This window comes from Camellia sinensis, chromosome 5, assembly GCF_055761805.1.
Source record: "Camellia sinensis isolate YWXY chromosome 5, ASM5576180v1, whole genome shotgun sequence".
Classification (NCBI taxonomy): Eukaryota; Viridiplantae; Streptophyta; class Magnoliopsida; order Ericales; family Theaceae; genus Camellia; species Camellia sinensis.
The window spans coordinates 172,508,532-172,527,913 of NC_138965.1; the positions used below are offsets into that span (position 1 = coordinate 172,508,532).

Here is a 19,382-nt window from a genome sequence, read left to right on the forward strand (position 1 = left end):
CATAAATCTTTGTTCTTCTTCAATTCCAAGATTTTGTTTTCTTTGAATGTACCCTGGGGTCAGGAATTCTGGGCGCAACATGCATTATGTTCTCTGTTGTAAATTCATTTCTTTCAGCCTTTAATTTCATTCTTATAGTTTTGATTTTTTCCTATGGCCATGGTTGGTTGTATCATTGTATGTTTGTAATTTTGTCCATAAGTTTTATCCTATCCCACTGTGTCCCCACCCCTCCAATAGGATTGAGTTGTCCCCCATTTGTGGAATATAGTGTCCAATCCGACCACACTATCCCGTTGTCAAGTTGTGCAACCAAATGTGGTATAAATGGGTCCCATGGATAACAAATCCGATCCTGCCTTTTTTGTCTTGCAACCAAACGTGGCCTATATGTTGTCACTGATCTTTGAAGTGGTCTATTGTTGTTTTATTTTGAATGGCAGAATGTTTGCACAAAAATTGACGGAGAAGTTTATTTTATAGCTCGAGTATCGTCCAAGATTGGTATAATTGAAATTTGTTCACAATTGAATGTTTTTGGTTGCATTCTTCAGCTGTTGAGGCATTTCAAACCGAGTTATCCTTGGAGCCGTATCTATTCAACACCAAATGCATGCAACACAAAAAAACCCAGTGAGCTTTCGGCTGAGGAATTAGAACATGAGCTTTTTCAGCTATTCAAAAGAACAAGGTTTCAGCAAAGGTTTGCAAATGCAGTTCATTAATCTGAAACATTTTAGTTATGCATAGTGGGAATTCTGTTTAATGCCAAAGCCATTTATTGTGGCTGTAAAGCGTATATCTATGAATTGAGCTACCCTTGTGCTATGTTTGAACTATTGCTTGTATCATATCATCTCATTGTGTGATTAATTGAACTTTTGAATGTTGTTATGAGCATGCATGCTACATGCCTAGTTACTGGTTGACCACTGAATTAAAGGCTCAACATTTTGTAAGGTTATTTCTTTGGGCTGGGGTATTTTTGAATTTCATGGTTATTTATTGTGTGTTGGTGTCATAGCTCATGACCTCCAGAAACTACAAGTTTGGAATTGTTTATTTTTTTTTTTATTACAGATTGATTTTAATGGAGTTTGCATTCATGATATAAGAACTTTTGAGGTTTAACTGTATATGAAGCAGTAACCATCAGGCTATCAACATCTGCTGTAATCTTTGGTTATTTGCTAATGAGACCTAGTTATTGTTACCTAGTCACTCATTGAGATGGTCAAAAGAAGCTGGCATGATGTTTTATCCCCCAAACCCACCTCCACCCCATATATTCTTTGTAATAATATTGGCTAACGTCATCCTGTTCCCAAATGGCAGAGGAATCAAGTTGCCCTTTAATAAACTACTTGTGACTTGACTGGATAATCTGATATCAGATATGCTACTTCAGAGCACTTTGAGGTTGAAATAGATTATGGACTCCTTTTTATGTTGTAAACCATCTGTGTCCACTAAAGTTGCTAGTGTATGCTCTTTTAAGCAAACTGAAAGGTTGTACCCAGTGCACAAGGCCCCCACTTATAGCGGAGTCTAGGAGAGATAGTAGGTAGGTAGACTTACCCTCACATTTTGGTGGAGAGGTTGATTCCTGTGACTAGAGCATGCGCCATTGCACTTGGAGTGGTTAGCATAGAACTTATCATCGCTCCAGGACACGACCTCTTTATTTAAACAAACCTGTGTTGCACTGTTGATTTATCATAATAAGAAATACCTAAGTTTTTATCCATGTTGCTAATGTTTTGAAATACTTTTTGCTATTCCAGTTACAATATGAGTGTGGCTGCTGATAGCTGGCTGGCATTTATGGATCGACTTCTTATATTGGGGGACAGCTGTTCTGATGAGAAGGACAGCATGAAAGAAACAATGCACCATTTGATTGACATATACTATGAGGCTTTAGATGCTCCCAAGAGTGGGAAAAAGGTTAGTTTTGAAAGTTCTATATTTTCTGGATAAAGATTTGAGTTTTAGATGTGTTAATGGTCTGGGGTCACTGTTTCTATATTTTCTGGATGAAGATTTGAGTTTTAGATGTGTTAATGGTCTGGGGTCACTGTTTTTCTTTCTTCAATTATGGTGCACTTGGCTATGACTTTTGCAATTCTCCTATGTATACTACTAGCAATTTTCCCCCTACATTTCATTGTCAGACTCACTTCAAGGCTCTTCCTTCGTCTTGAGCTGTATGTCGATTTCAACTTTCAAGGCTCCTGCTTTTATGGTATAGATCAGGTTACTGTCAACCAGCCACCAACACTGCTGAATGATTATCCTGACCATTTGTTTGTGGTTATAACAATAAAACAAAAAGGGCTTCGAAATTAGGGTCATTATCTTTAACATTTATGTGAGTTACACAGGTCCTGCCTTGAAATCTTGGTTATGGAACTGATAACACTAGTGCTGTCTTGAAATCTTGAATAGGCACAATATCTGCTCTGCCTTGTGTCAGAAGTGTGATACTGATCTGCTTTTGCCACTGCCCACTGGCATATTAGATCCTCTTGATTTTGAGGTTTCATAGGTAAATAATGAAAAGCAGCGTGTAATGTGGAGGATGGGATTCTATTAAGCGGAATTGATAGTCATCTTAACTGGGCATCTCAAATCAGTTTTATAAGTTTGACCTTAATTAACAACATGATTCTAATTGGTATTGGAGTTGGTGAGTGGTATAATTGACAGTTGTGTATTACAGAAAGTTTCAATTTCAGAAGATTGGTTTAATTATGATCTTGATGTTAGCAATTCTTTCCCTTAACCTTCTATTTTTCTTTTGAAATTAGGTTGTAATTCCAGATCAATTGAAGGCAGAAAAATTTCCACATTACATGGGAAAGCCAAATAAGTATCACTCTACTTCTGTTTTAGGACTTATTTATGAGATGGTTGAGTCATTTCAATCTCAAGATCTCTCAGCAAAAGGTGAGAATTCTGCAAATCATCCTTGCACTTAAATTCCTTGATAACAAAATAGTTTAAGATCACTGGATACAAATTTTCTGCCTTCGATATCTTACTATTATTATTTTATTTTATTTTTTTATATTCCTGTTGCAAGAGTTCTTCAAAATATTGGGCACCATTTGGTGCAGTATTTTGTAAACTGAAAGTTAATAATCATGAAGTAGAAGCCAAAACACCTCCCACAATTTTCAGATTATCAGTTTTTTCTCAGCTTATTTAATAAGCTATTTCTGTCTACTAATGGGCTCTTCAAATGAGACTTGTTAGGTAAAATAGCTAATTTAACTTTTACTGTTTCAACGGGCTCTATAAATGCGTAGTTAATTTAGCTCCCTCTTTTTCTGCTCTACATTTTGAGAGCCATTGAAGGCTCTTGAAACTACAAGGAATCCTCTATTTTATTTCCCTCCATCTCTAGCACTAATGTGGCATACTGGAAAACACTATCAATCATAAATTAGTTTGGATAGACAGTTAGATAGTAAAAAAGGAATAGCATGGTTGGAGTTGCTCTAAGCGGCTCATATAAGCTGCTGCACCAAACAGCCCCATTATGTGGTGAGCAGATAAAAACATAGCTTGCACATAATGACACCTGTGTTCATTGTGCTCTCTAGATGTGGAAGTCTGGAAATTGCCTTGTTTCGATGTTGAAATCCCCACATCCTGCATGAAGTTGTGGGGTGAGAGGTATTCTCAGTACAGATGTGAGATGACCGAGGCTATGAACTTAGACGATGAATCAAAGAATGATGCCGCAAATGTAGTGACCAAGAGATATAAACAGGTGACGATCAATAAATTCTTTTTTTATACTCAATTTATATCCAGCAGCTTATTGATTTAACATTGTTTGAATTTCAGTTGCTATATGGAGCTGCGGAGTTTGAAGAAAGTCCAAGGAACACTGAGGATATATACAATGAGGCCCTCGCAATTTACAATATAACTTATGATCATGCAATGGGGTATCGAAATGTCAAGAATTGTGGCTTTGCTTGGAGAGTTGCAGGTTCGGCTCTCTTTAAGCTCCATGCCATTAAGCAGAGTGAAAAAATGGAAAAACCCATAGTTTGTTTGCCATCGGTCTTACGTGAGGTGTTGAATTAGAAGGCTATACCAGTTGTGTTCGAAGAGTTTCATGATATGAAAACGTATTATATAATCTAAGTTTGTAGTGTATATGAATGTCATAGACTGGTATGATCATGTCAATGTCTAAGCAAGTTCAAATGTGTGTAAATGTAGTGTTGTGAAGCAAGTGTGATATATATATATATATATAGATAACACTTAGTTTTGTTAGATCAATAAGTGTAAAACTGATGAACCTGGTTCTGCATTAGAGAGCTCATTTCTATACGTTTATGTTCTTTTTGTTTTTTTGTTTGGAAAACAATGTTGAACTGCAGAAACACAAATAGGATGAGTTTAAACAAATAAATGTGGATGCATCTATGGCAGATCTGTTTCTAGGAAGAAATGCGTGTTTAAAAGTAAAATGGATAACTTTTTTGAAATTTTGGAAAAATAAAATAAAGGTTATAGTTTTGACATAATTATATTAAAATCTTTTCTAATAATGAAAAGTTTAAACAAAGTTAGTTTTAGTAGGTAAAGTATAAGTTATTTTCTCAAATCCCCATAGTTGGGATCTACATAAAGTTATACATATGTGAAATTTGAAAAATTTAACTACATTTAATGAGTATAATTTAGGGGAACTTTCATACATATATGAAATTTGTGAATTTTAACTAGATTTAACGAAAATAATTTAGGAGAAATTTCACTGCAAAGGTAGTTTTAAAAAATAATTATAATTAAGTGATAGATTTTATAAATATTAATAATTAAAAATATATATATATATATATATTTTTAATGAATTTATTATAATTTTCTGAAAGTAACACTGACCGTAATTTCCACTATAAACTACCTCAATAAAACTGGTCAAAGCAATTTGTGATGGATGGTGAGGGCAACAAGTGCCTAGTGGCATGTGGTCCTCAAATTAGTCGATGTTTGAAATAATATTTTTAAATTTATAATAAATTTTAAAAATATTGAAAAGTATAATTATGAGTTATCTCATGAATTTGTAAATATTTTTTACTTTTCACTGACATAAAAAAAATTCCCTTGCTTTATTATCTAGGATAAAGTATCTAGACGTCTTTTAAATTTTAAAAAAATGAAGTAATTTTATAGATGTTTGGCATAAGTTTTTTTAAAATTTTAATTAGGACTGTTCCATTAGCAAAATTAATAGTGAGAGAATTAAAAATTCATGAGATTAGTGTATCATTGGTTTATCTAGTGGGATTAGTGAGACACACAATTTCCTTTTGTTTACATTTGTTTTGCAATAAATGTGAAAATATATAATTCCAATTATATGTATGTTTTGCATTATTACTTGTAGGATTAAAAAATTTGTCAATTTTGTTAGATAGAATAGACACTAGAATCTAATCTAAATAATAAAATTTGTAACTAAACAATCGAAATGTGAGTTTCATGAATTAATAATTTCAATCTCATATTATAATTCCAACAATGATTCATCCCCCCTCAAAAGTCCCACTCCCACCACCCCCACACACACGCGGGGGTTGGGGATTGGGAGATCCAAAAAAAAAAAAAAAAAAAAAGTTAACCAATCAAATGCAAAGGGGTGAAGGGGGTGACCCCCAACGAAGGTCTCAACCTTTATTGTTATAATTCGCTCAATTAAACAAGGGAAAATGGGGGAGACCCCCCACTGGAGGAGACCCCTTGCGCCCCCAGTGGGTGTTGATTGGTCCAAAAAAAAAAAATTGTTTTTTCTCCTTGCTTCACCCCCCACGTGTATGTGAGGGTGGTGGGGTTACCCCCTACTAGGGGTCTATAGCAGTGCTCATTAAACAAGCCCATAATACTTTAACTCTCTTCTCATTAGAAATCGGTTAGTCTTGTAAATGAAACAAAAATTATATTGTCATGTCTAAAATGTATATTTTTACTTCATTTATCTTTGTATCTTTATACCATTGCACTAGTTTCGGTTCTTTCAACCTACGGTTGTTAAACGAACCAAGCTACTCAAGCTCAATTCGTGTTTAGCTAATTACAAATTCGTTTGAGATTGACTTATTATTTAAACGAGTTTAAATTGTGTTTAACCTTAACTTGTTTAAATGATAAGTCGATCTCAAATAAATTTTTAAGTCAACCTTAAATAACTTACTCGGCTTATTTCAACATTATTTTATTAAAAATAAAATTAATATAATTATATTAAAATTGTAAAATTATTATACTTTCTGCAACCTTAGCCCATCATCTAATATAAACAAATAAGGAAAAGGGTTGGCACCCACAGTCGGGGAGACCCCCAGCACCCGCACTAGGTAGGGGTGGGCGCGAGTCGATTACGACTACGGAACCTCCAATCCGCCATCCGTCCGCCAGATTGGCGGATTGAAAAAAATCAATCCGCATCCATCCGCCAATTCGGCGGATGTGGATTGAGCGGATTAGCAGTTTGGCGGATGGATGCGAATCAGTTTGGCGGTTAAAAATTTTATAAATTTTCAACATAATTCAACTTGTGCACTTCCTAAAAAAAAAAAAGTATTACAGTCAATGACTTAAAAAAGTATTACAATCACTATATGCCTTATCTAAAGAAAGAAAGTTTAAAACTTTAGAATATCATGCATCATCCACATATTACAATCACAGCATGATTCATCCACATAAAGTATTATAATCTGTGGTTCTTAAAATATAATAACAATTCAAACCACCAAAATCATGAACAGAACAATAGTAGAGATTGTATGTCTCTATATTGTTACATCTATATATGTTTTTGAAAATAAAAACCAACCAGCATATATCATATTTTCTATTTATTATTTTTAGAGTTAGATTTAAAAACCAAAAAATATAGATGAATAATACGTTTATTTTTTTCAATTCAAAAAATATATTCAAGTTGAAAACTTTTTTTGAACAGAATATTTAAACTATTTTTCAATTGAAAACACAAACATAATATTTAAACAAATTGAAAACACAAAATCTTATAAATTATAGGGGTGCTCACGGTTTAGCGGTTCAGTTACGGTCAAAAAAATCTCAAATCCACCATCCGTCTGCCAAATTGGCGGATTGGAGAAAATCAATCCACAACCGTCCGCTCGTCATCACGCATCCGTCCAAAATGCGGCGGATCGATTCGGTTTGGTCGATTTTGACGGATCGGTACATCCGCTGCTCACCCCTGCCACTAGGTGCTGGTTGGTCAGATATATTTTTTTTTTTTTCTTCAATCACCAACCCCCACGTGATGGTGGTGGTGGTGGTGGTGGTTGTGGTGGAGGAAAAGTACTGGGGGCTCTACCAAAGTTGAACAAATAAGGTGTCGTTTGGAAAGTGGGTTGATTTTTTTGACTTTTTTTGACTATTTTAACCTGGGTTAAAAAGTTTAGTTTGAGAAGGCTTTTTGGTTTTTTCGACTTTTTATGAGAGAAGAGTGTAATGATTATGGGTTGAATGTAATATTTTATTTATTGTGACTAAAATAGCCTATTTTATCTTTTATGATAAAAATAACCCAAAAAAAAAAAAAAAAAAAAAAAAACTCCTAAACTATCTTCTCAAACGGTGCGTAAATATCTTTGTCAATAAAATTATAAATTATTATACTTTCTGCAACCTCAGCCGATCATCTAATATAAACAAGTAAACATCTTTGTCAATGAAAGTTGACCAATTGGCTATCTCGCCGGTAAGTCCAGTAGTCTAGAGCCACTTTATTGTCCGTTTCTGATATTTATAATTTATTTTTAATTTTTAAGATAAATTACAAATATACTTTTGAAGTTTGTTTAAAATATAAATTCTTTTTTATAATTTAAAAAATTACAAATACCTCTTTATTAAAAAAATTATTTAACAGAATTAATTAAAAAAAAGAAATTTATAATTACTTTCCTACACAATAATAAAATTACCTAAATTATTAATTGAAATATATTTATGACATTATTAAAAACTGTTAATTGACTTGATGATTTGTTAATAAAATAGATAATTTGTTATGAAATTAAGAATCTCAAGAGGTAAAATATAATTTTCAAAACTACAGAAGACAATTTATATTTTAATCAAATCTTAAGAAATATAATTTATCTTAATTTTTTATAATCCCTTTAATAATTTATAGAAAAAATAAATTAAATAATAAATGACTGCATAGTACAACAAGACTTCGAATGTTTCTTTTTTATCAAGACTTTGAACCTGGTCATCATAAGGTTGTGTTGTGTCTCTCAAAAGTTATTCGTTAGTCCTGGGTTATAGACGGAGGTTATTTTTGTTTGGGTGAATGTGAGTTCGGATTTGGATTGATTGTTTAATAAAATTATTAATTTGATATTTAATTAAATAATTGAAGTATGAATTAATAATTTATTTGGATATAATATTTCATATATGATGGACTATATAATTCTATGATCTTGTTTGGGAAGTGACTATTTTAGTAGGCTATTTGGCTTTTTGACTATTTTAGTAGGCTATTTTAGTTTTTGTGTTTGGGAAGATGAGATGGATTTTATTTGATTTATTGTATTAAAAAATGTTTTGAAATGATGTTTGAAATTAAAATGACAAATTTGTCCCTAAAAAAATATTTTTTTAAATTGCTATCAAGGGGTAAAATCATAAAATGTTCATTGATGGAACAATTTCTCTACTACACTGTCGGCTGTGCAGTCCTATATATATATATATATATATATATTTTGAAGAAGAAGAAGAAGAAGAAGAAGCAGCTTGCAAAAGTGACTTTTTGGCTAAAAAAATTTTTTAGGCTATAATAGCCTCTTTAGGCACTTCCCAAACAGCGCCTATAGGGGAGGTGTGATATAAATTAAAGGACTAAAATCTGTACTATTAATCCCTTCATTAGAGTGAGAATATTTGGATAATAATAGCTAAAATAGCTAACAGGATCAATATGCCTCTTCCTTTGGAGTTGCTCTTATAATCTTAACTCAATCCAAACATAAGATAGGACACACAATTCAAAGGAATTCGTAATCCTAAAACTATTAGTCATGAAAATTTTAATCTAACCTAATTCAGTCTGTCCAAACAAATATGACCATAAGTGTGTTTTGATTGATAGAGAGTGAGATTTATAATTTTATATTGAATAATTAGAGAACACGAAACGTCATGAATATTTGTGATTTACTTGAAACATTGTCACCTAATACCTCCGACCTAACCAATAATTTTTCTGTGTCTCTCCACCAAACCATTAAGTTTAAAATAAATAAACAAGAAAACTCGCCCCAAAAAAGTGATATTATAAAATTTTCCCGAAACTACCTTGTTTGATTTTGATTGATTTTTTTTTAAAAAAATTTGTTTTTGTTTTTTATATTTTTAGTGAATTTTTAAAATATTTTAGATAATTTTTTTTTACCTAGATACACCTAGAAAGTAAAAATATTTATAAAAAAAATATATTAAAAATTAATAAATACACAAAAATATAAAAATATAATGAATTTTTATTTAGTGAATTTTTTAAACACTTATTTCACAAATATTATATTTTAGGTATATCTGGATTAGGTATATTTAAAAAAAATTAAGAAATTATTTAAAATATTAAAAAAATTAAATAAAAATAAAAACATTAATGTAAACCAAATAATTGAGTTTAAAATGAAAAGTACAATTATTTTTTATAAAAAGAAACTTCCTGTCCATTTTTGTACTATTAATAGAAAACGAGGGTTAGCCCTTATTTGTCATAACTTAAAAGAATTAAAAAATCATTATCCTATTTAAGTTACACCATCTTATTTAAATTATATCACCTCTCTATCACATCACTTTAAATTTAACTCATATTTTATAAAAAAATTAAAAAATACACTTATTTACCACCTTTCAATAACCCCTTGTAATGGAGGACCCCCCCAGGAGAGGTCAATTATTTGTGATTGTATAACACATGGGAATACCACATGGTTGAATGTGGAACATTTAGGCCTCATTTGAGAACATGTTAATTTAGTAATTTTTTAGTTATTTGACTAAAATATGAGCTAAAAAAAATTAATATGTTTGGGATGATTTTTTTATTTTTTAAGAAAAATGTGCAAAAAGTAGAGAGAAAAGAGAATCTTTGACTTTTTAGTATGAGTTGTTGACTTTTTGACTTTTTAGTAACTTTTTGACTAAACTAACATGTTGCCAAACGAGGCCTTAATATACATTTTTAAAAATTTAACACCAAATTGACATAAAAATTCTCAATCATAGCTTCGTTTGGAAAGGAAAAAGTTAGATTTTTTTTGCTAAAATAATCATAAAAAACAAAATAAGTTTTTTAATTTAATAAGATAAAACATCGTATTTAATTAATAATTATTATATTTTTTCTCTCACAAAAAATTAAAAAAAGTCAAAAGTCATTCTCAAACAAGACTTTTAACTCCAGACTAAAAAACCAATCCACTTCCAAGCAAACCCTATATTCAGAATTTCATTAAAAATTATGAATATGTAATTCAAATTTAATTTATATATATATATTTATAATATGTTATTTGAATCTCAAATTTTTGACTATACTAACTCACTTCTAAAAACACACAATGATTTCAAAAGTGTATGTAAGTCTACAAACACATAATTAAATCATTAGAAATATTAAAAATATCTATCAACACGGTGAGGTCCGCTTAAAGTAGGACACTGTTACGTAGCTCGAAAATTAAATGGCTCGAATGGCTCGAAATTTTAAAACGACGTCGTTTTAAGGTATTTTTTTATTCTCTTACCGGTAAAATAATATTTTCGAGCCATTCGAACTCTACACATTCGAGCTCCCACGCATTTTCCCTTAAAGTATTCTTTCTCATTATTTTCATTAATAGCGGGTTCTAATTTGCTGACTTGGACAATCTTTGGTACTTTTACATATGTGTAATCTATATATACATTTATAATATATAAATAATGCGATAAGCATCAATAGATATATTAATTAATGTACTAATTGATAATGTGACATAATTTTAGAGATTTTGAATATTTATAATTTATATAATAGATGATGTCAGTAATAATATCATAAGATATTAATACACTAATTGATATACCAATTGATACATGTAGCACTACCGATAATATATTATTTGAATCTCAACTCTCTATTTATTTTTTAGATTAATTTTTTCGCATCCAGTTCTGAGTATCTAAGCTCTATTTGATTTCATTTTTAAAAAAATATTTTTAAACAAATTTTCATTTGTTTTTAGTAATTATTTTCTTCATAGTTTAGTTTTTTTTAAAAAAAAAATTAAATGTAACTAATTTATATAATTTTTAAAAAAATTAAAAAATGACTAGAATATTAAAAAAATGTTAAATTACAAACACGTCCCCTGAGATTTACTTAAATTATAAATTATCCCATATGGTTCTAGAAATTATATTATGCCTTCTAAGGTTTCTAATTTCATAACAAATAGGTCATTTTATTAATAAATCATCAAGTTAATTAACAGTTTTTAATAATATTAAAATTTTATTTCAATTAATAATTCATATAATTTTATTATTGTATAGGTGAACAGTTACAAATTTTACTTTTTCAATTAATTCAGTTAAATAAAAAATTATGACAGAGAGATATTTGTAATTTTTCAAACCACTGGAGTAATTCGTATTTTAAGCAAATCTCAAGAGGTGTATTTATAATTTACCCTTAAAAAATTGCTAAAAATATAAGAAAATCCGAATCAAAACTTGTATGTGTTTTTTGATTAATTTTCTTTCACTTTAGTAATTTTTTTTTCATATTGTGGTAATTTTTTGGGATATTTTTTTTTTTTTGAAGATTCCTAATATTAAGATGTTATAGTATAAAAGACACCCAATATTTTTATAATATGTAAGCTCTCTCAATATCAATCTAGAAAAAATTTGATCCAAAAAATTTCTCTAAATTTCTCACTCTCTATAGAAATTCTGGACTTTTCCAAGAATTTCTCTTCGAAGAAATTCTCAAAAAATTTGAATTAATTAGATACCTTCATTTTCTTTAGTGAAAATGGTTTTGTATCTAATTTCAAGAGCTTGCAAAAAAGTGATCCCAATACTCAAGTGAGGGGTGAACAAAGGAAGTTGATTTCTGGGATTTGGAAAGAAAATAGCGAACCCCATTGATGGAGCCATCATGCTTTCCATCGCCATTGTCCCAATCGACACTGATCCAACACTAGGAGTAGCCTCCCACTGCTCTTACATACTTTACCGTTCCGATTTGTCAGCAATCTTTGGCCGAGTGGACCCGCTCACCAAGTTTGAACTCGGGCTATTTCGATTTGTCAAAACTCGTTCTCACATATGGGTCCCATACCCATGTGAGACATTTAATAAAACTTTAGGTAGAATTTTTGAAGTCTTTAATATTTTTGGTTTTTTTTAGGATAAATTATAAATACATTTCCTGAGATTTGATTAAAATACAAATTGCCCCTATAGTTTTAAAAATTACATTCCAACCCCTGAGATTTTTAATTTTATAACAAATCATCCCTTTTATTAATAAATTATTAAATCAATTAATAGTTTTTAATGATGTTAGAAATATGTTTCAATTAATAATTTAGGTAATTTTATTATTGTATAGGAGAACAATTATGAATTTTTTTTTAATTAATTCTGCTAAATAAAAAATTTTAAAAAAGAAATATTTATAATTTTTTAAATCACAAAAAAAAATTTATATTTTAAGCAAACCTTTAAAAATGTATTTATAATTATTATTTTTTTCACATTATCATAACTCAATTAAGGCCAAGTTTGACAACTTACAAAAAAGTTAAAAAGTCAAAAAGTTACTCAAAAAGTTAAAAAGTTATCACTATTCACCAAAAGTCAAAAATTACGACTGCATAACTCTCAATTCTAATTTTTCCCTATACACTAATTTATACAATTTTTTAATACACATTTTTTCATAAAAAGTCAAAAAATTAACCCAAATATCTATAATTTTTTTCCTCAATTTTTTAGTCTAAAAAATAAAAAGTGTACTTATTTAGAATACCTCAAACAACTCCTAAATCTCTAAAATTAAGCAATGTATTCATTGCTGTTAAATCAAAGAAAAATGATCCGGACCCCTTTTTCCTCCACCCCTTTGTCCCCTTCTCTTTTTGATTGGCCAATTTTTTTTTTTTTCCTATAATCACCACTCGTCACATATATGTGGAGTTGTGGAAGTGGTGATTGGAGGGGTCTCAATCATATCCCTAAATCAAATAGATGCTGTCAGATGACTAGACATGACATGTGTGAGTGGGGTCCTTTCACCATCCCTTTTCTTTCTCTCTGTCCGCCGACTAACGAAGACAAATCAAAGCGTCTCTCTCGCTTCTCTCTCTCTCTCTCTCTCTCCAATTCTTCTCCGTGACCATCTGCGTGGATACAGGCAATCAGTTTTCATTGGCAAATCAGTTTTTGGTTTTTATTCATTTTTTTAGAAAGGAAAATGATAGAGAGCTCTAAATATAAAGCTCTAATTTGAGCTTTAATGATGTGTCAAACTAAAAAAAAAATAAAAATAAAAACAAAACAAGGCACAAACATCACATCAGGGTGAGACCCACCTTCCCATTAGAGCTATTAGAGCTCCTATATTAGAGCTCTAAAGCATTTTCGTTTTAGAAATTACAAAAACAGTTGTTTGATAAATTGCTTTCAAAATTTATTTTATAGAATTTCTTAAAGAAAAAATTAATCAAGCATCGTTCTCCAACTTTTGATAATAGGAGAGGTTTAAAATAATTTTTTTCTTAGTTAAGATTCCTTATTATAAAATTTCTAACTCATCATAGAGAAATTTTTTATGGCAAATTTTTTTGTAAAAATATTGAGAGACCCAAAATATTATGAAAATATTGTATATTGTTTATCTTATAAAAGTTTAATATCAAAAATTTTAAACTAAAATCTCAATTTTTAAATAACCCAATTTTGTTTATCAAAATATGAAAATGAAAGCAAAAGTAAAAAAAGAAACAAATTTTGGTATTTAAAAAAATCTAAAAAAACAAAAACGAAAACACAATTAGCGAATTTTTTGGTAGTAAACTATTCTGTTTTATAGGCACTCACATAAATGTACATACTCAATTATGTATATTAAGAATGTATTTGAATTTAAAATTTATAATTATGCGGGGAGCAAATATTCAGACAAGCCCGTACTTCTTTCTTCCAAGCTCCGTTGCCGTCCGATCACCTGTGTGCACAACAGCAATGAGCTACCCGGCGGTGTGTGGCCGAAAAATCCCTCCGACGATCAAGTTAGACACACATACAAGGATAGAGAGAGAGAGAGAGAGAGAGAGGACTGGGTTGAGTGTAAGTATTTCTCTTATCGAATGTTCGTGTGTCCAGCATGGGAGGCGCAGACTTGCTTATATACCTTCTACGCCCCAAATCTACTCTCAATGATCTCTCGACACATGATTCTGCTATCCCATCTGTCAACACAAATCTTGTTGAACATCACCTAACCCGACTGCCAGCCCAATGTATTGGGAGCTCGGCAGTCGGGCTGTAGCATCTCGGCTGTCAACGGCCATGCTGCGTTTCATGCCTAGGTGCCCCTAACAACTGAGCTCCTTTCCAGCCATGCTCAACTGCATTCCGGCGAAGCCAAGCTTGAGATTGGTCATACCGGTCAACCAAAGTCCTTCCTGCCGAGCTTCAGGCATGAGCCTTCACGCCGAGCTATGGATGCGTGCTTTCCAACCGTGCAACGCATAAACCGTGGAATCCTTACTTGACCGGCCTCCATGCCGTCAAGGTGAAGTAGCCCGGTTCCACATGCCCTTGCCATTGCCGAGCAAAAATCACTTCTGGGTGGACCTGGGATACCACGGCCCAAATGTGTTCGCCCCACAATTTGTCTAGTATTACCATGGCCCAATCCAGACCATATTTTTCCCTCTCAATTGCCCCTTAATTCCGTCCGTGCCAGCGTGACCGGGATTACCTGTTCCGATCGAGATAAACTCTTCCTCGGTTGATAATTTACAAGAGGCAAACCGGGCTAATTTCTGCGCTCGGTTCCTTGTCTTGCTCGGTCGACGCCTCGTCTGGCCTTCCTGTCTCTTCAACTCTGACGCTGCCATTAATGGGGGCACGTGTCAATCTCCTATTGGTCCTCGAACAACCAACCCAACCGTCCCCTCAAATTTGAATTTGGGCGGCTTCTCCCCCTCTATAGATATACCCCTTCTCGCTTCCTTTCATTCCTACTACCTCTCTTCAAGCCTTCGACGTTTCAGAGCTCAAGCTTCCCCAGCAAAACTTCGTCCCTGCCACTCCTTGTATTTGTGCTCGAAGAAGTAGGCCCTGTTCTCAACTGGTAAGTTCCTTGAACCTCATTTTCGCTATTTCAATCGACATTTCACATATTAGGGCACTAAATCCGTAGGTTTTAGGACATAGGCACCCAAAACGTCCCTAACCCTTCACCCTCCTTGCTGTTCTTCATTTTCTCTGATGAACATTGAGGATTTGGGGCGGACCGGGCTCCAGGTCTTCCTTTGATCTAAAAAAACCACTCAGACCGAACAAATACGCAGTTTGTCCCAACCTTAGTAGAAACCGGGCTAACCAAATGACTTGGCCGTTCAACCGGGCTAATATCTGGTCCGCTTGGGCGACCGAGCTCCTTGGCTAGCCTTTACGACCGAGGTGGTTTGGCACAATCCAAGTCCGAGCTCAAGTTTAGCTCGTTTTGCGCGACCGCGCTCCCACTTACGATTACCCTCCGTTTTCCTGTAGAGTCCAAGGGGACCAAAGACCAATTCTGAGGCTCTCAAGGACCGAGCAGCCATTAATTCCCAACCTGTGCCAAACCACCTCAGTCGAGCTAAATTGGTCGGCCACACATGGGGAAATTCTGCTTCCTTGTGGACACACCTGCTGCCTTGGCCGCCTTCAGGGAAAAATACGGTATCCCGGCAGATGTCCATTTAGAGCTCGCTGAAATGGAAACAACCCCTTGGGACAGGCTTGACCAATGCCCCTTCACCGTGCTATCAGTAATTGAAGGAGGCCTCCGCTTCCCGGTCAATCCTTTGATGATCGAGTTTCTGCGCCGCACCGGTCTAGCACCCACCCAAGTTTCGACTAATACTTACCGAATAATCAATGGCTATAGACGTCCCCGAACGCCCCGGGAGGAACAAGCTCCCGTTCTGTTCATTTGGGGTTCACTACAGCTCAGGATTCTAAAATTTGTCACGGTTCTAAGTCTGAACCAAAGAGTCCAAATCCGGCAAATCGTTTTGAGAAAACAGATTTTTGAAAGAAGTGTCAAACATTGACTGCTTTTCCAGATACAGAGTCGCCACCTAAATATTTTATTTTGGAAAATTTAGGAAACCCTAACTCGTTGCCTAAGGCCACGTGTCCGTCATCACCAAAGTTGCCTCGGCTCGGGAACTTGGGTACGATTGGGGAAGGTCACTTCGTGAGCACCCCCACTCGCCCGATCAAAGATCGGCCTCTACTAACCATGATATCAAGTTTTGAAAACATTGTGTGTTCTTATTCCGGTTATTAGCCTAGATTTACTATGTGATGCGCACAGCATACAAGTATAGACTGGATCGCCTGAATTGGAACAAAACATTTCATGTTTGTTTATTTGAAAATAGTTTGATGGTGCTACCCGCAAGTAGGCTAAGACGTGGATTTGCCACCCTCAGGTGGACTTAGAAAACATGATTTTGCCACTATCTAGTGGGCTTTAAAACACACATTTGATGAATTGTTCCAATTCAAATAACCCAACCTTCACCCACAGGCATTCAGGCAGTTATATCACATAAGCATATAGCCTCATGGTAAGCATGCTATTCATGGCAATCACTCACACGCATGCAAGGATGCTAAAGCATAAAACTTACCGAGTACTCTAAGCCAAAACAGAAGCTTATTAGAAATCCATGCATGATCCTAACTATACAGAAATGCCTAATGCAACACATGCAAAATGCAACTAAGATAGGCTCGGCTATTTTAAACATGGCATATGAAATGCTACAGCTAACATATATTCAACTTGGAATTGAAAATACAATGCAGTTAGTATGATGCGCCGAGCCCGGTGCATGCAAAACAGATGAATGAATGCAAACATGCTATCATACTGTATGCTAATTGAAACATGCCCTAATCTAACCATCATAAGCCGGTAAATAAAAGGGAGAAAGTCGTGGGGTTGGAAGACATGCATCACACACACGCACACTTATTACAACATTGCCCTCGCGCAGAGGGTCCGAAAGAATAATACAGTCCCAAATAATACAATCCGAATAAATAATACAGTCCAAATATGTACAAAAATCCTAATTAATTACCAAATTAACTAAGAAAACAATAAACTGGCATGCAAGCCAGGGACTGCCTTGACTCTTCTTCAGATGATGAATAATGCATATCCGGGTTGCCTTTGCACGGAAATCCACTGTGATGCCCCAATTAGCCTCTGTTTTGTAATAATTTTTTGGAAAGTGCGCCAAGCCCCGGAAGACTGCTGATTCTTGATTTGCAACAACAGAGAGTAGGAAAAGGGCATGGCAATGTATTTTCACAAATGTATGCATGCTTCGATCCTCGTGCCACCAATCACGCATCTCGATGCATGATGGTCGAGGAGTCGAATTGTGCAACTCAATATAGAATGAATGCATATGAAAACACAACAAGACCTAACTCCATCATAGATAATCCGGAGTGTTGGCGACTGGGAATTGAGACACGTTCCGTCACTCGAAGTACGAAACGCCCCTCGTTTCCCGTGCTCGGGTGTAGACACCCCATTTTTGACTGACCTTAAGACTCAGACGTCACTGATTGAGCGCTTGGTGATGTTGCATATCGTGCTCGTTCAGAAGTTTCAGAGTCTCGGCTGCGAGCCTTGCCTCCGGACTTCCGGACTCTTTTGTGCTTTGCCTCGGTTCACGAACCAGGCTCTGTTTTCTCTGTTTTCTCTTCTTGAAGGGAGGGAGAGGTCTTGTAGATCATCTCTCAGTGGCCGTAGGCTACGTTTCATGGTCGTAGGCCATTTTGCCCGTTTGGAGCCCAGTTTCTGATTTTTCGGAGCCGTTGGCCGTGTGCCTCTGTTCGGGACCGCTTAACCACCTCCGTTTGCCCCGGTTTTTGGCATACATCTTATTTGCTCCCTTTTGAGGGACACTGTGGTCCAAGAGACCAGCTTCGTGGTCGAACACCACTTCCGATGCCTAACAGTCAATTTTCGGGGCCTCGGGCTGCGCGTTTCGGCCCCCGAACCTTCATTTTGCATCGATTTTGGTTCATTTTTGGCAGGGACCTCTGTTTCATTGGTAAGAAGGCCGTAGAAGGGTGGGAGGCCAGTAATTGTTCTGTCAACCAACTTTATCCCTTCATCGCCCTCCGTCGCTCGATTTCTCCCACTTCAAAGCCAATGTTGACCACCCTTGGGCCATCTTCTTGTACCCTAAACCCCATATTTGTGATGTACACATCTGGGAGGCCACCAATATTTGGTGGCCGGCCAGTAATTGATTTTGAACCTTTTGAACCCCTTTGAAAAGTGAGTTGTTCTCTCTCCTGGTTCACTTTCTCCAGTTTTTTACCACAGGGTTGTGTTGTGAACACATGGGAGGCCCTCTTTCTGTGGTGGCCGGCCATTAATTCTCATTGACCGTTTTGACCCTTGGCCGGCCGGCCATGAGGGGTAGCCGGCCGGCCACCTACAGTCCCAATAACTGGCCGGCCATGCTCCTTGCTGCAGGCACATTCCAAATATGCATCCCTTTTCCCCCAGATTGTGTATCCGAGGGGGTGCATTTTTGAAGGGAAACTTGGATTGTTTTCCCTCCATTTTTCCCCCCTTTTCCCCCCCTCTTTTGTCTATATAACAGCAGCTTCGGCTCTGTTATTAGGGTTACAAAAATTCCCCCCAAGCCTCTTGCCTTATATATATCTCTCTCTCTACACTTCCAAGCTTAAAACCTCTCAAGTCCTACACCCATTTCTTCACCAATCCATAGCATCATACCTCCAACCTCCATTGCAGCCACTTGAAGCTGTTTTCCAGAGCTAAGGAGTCACCAAACTCAAGCCAAGAGGCTGTCAAGGTATAATCTTCAAGGGTGAGCTTCCTTTTTCCCTTTTCTAGCCTTTTCTTGATTTATTTATAAGCCATACTTGCTTGCTATTTTGGGCTCCGACCCTAACTGGGAATAGCATTATTTTGAGGTATTTTTCATGTTTGTTTAAGGGCCTCTCACTGT

At 34.6% G+C, this 19,382-nt stretch overlaps 1 protein-coding gene across 9 annotated transcripts in view; it reads left to right on the forward strand.

Annotated features, from left to right (window-relative positions):
* The window catches only part of LOC114292290 (putative RNA-dependent RNA polymerase 5), a 71,645-nt gene extending 67,292 nt beyond the window's left edge, over positions 1-4,353 (forward strand). For all 9 annotated transcript variants that reach the window (XM_028236203.2, XM_028236204.2, XM_028236205.2 and 6 more), the window contains 5 exons: positions 555-703; positions 1,785-1,947; positions 2,811-2,949; positions 3,609-3,778; positions 3,856-4,353. In XM_028236203.2, coding sequence (XP_028092004.2) covers positions 555-703; positions 1,785-1,947; positions 2,811-2,949; positions 3,609-3,778; positions 3,856-4,101 — 867 coding nt within the window. In that variant the 3' untranslated portion in view covers positions 4,102-4,353. The remainder of the gene's footprint in view (positions 1-554; positions 704-1,784; positions 1,948-2,810; positions 2,950-3,608; positions 3,779-3,855) is intronic.
* The last annotated feature ends 15,029 nt before the right edge of the window (positions 4,354-19,382 follow it).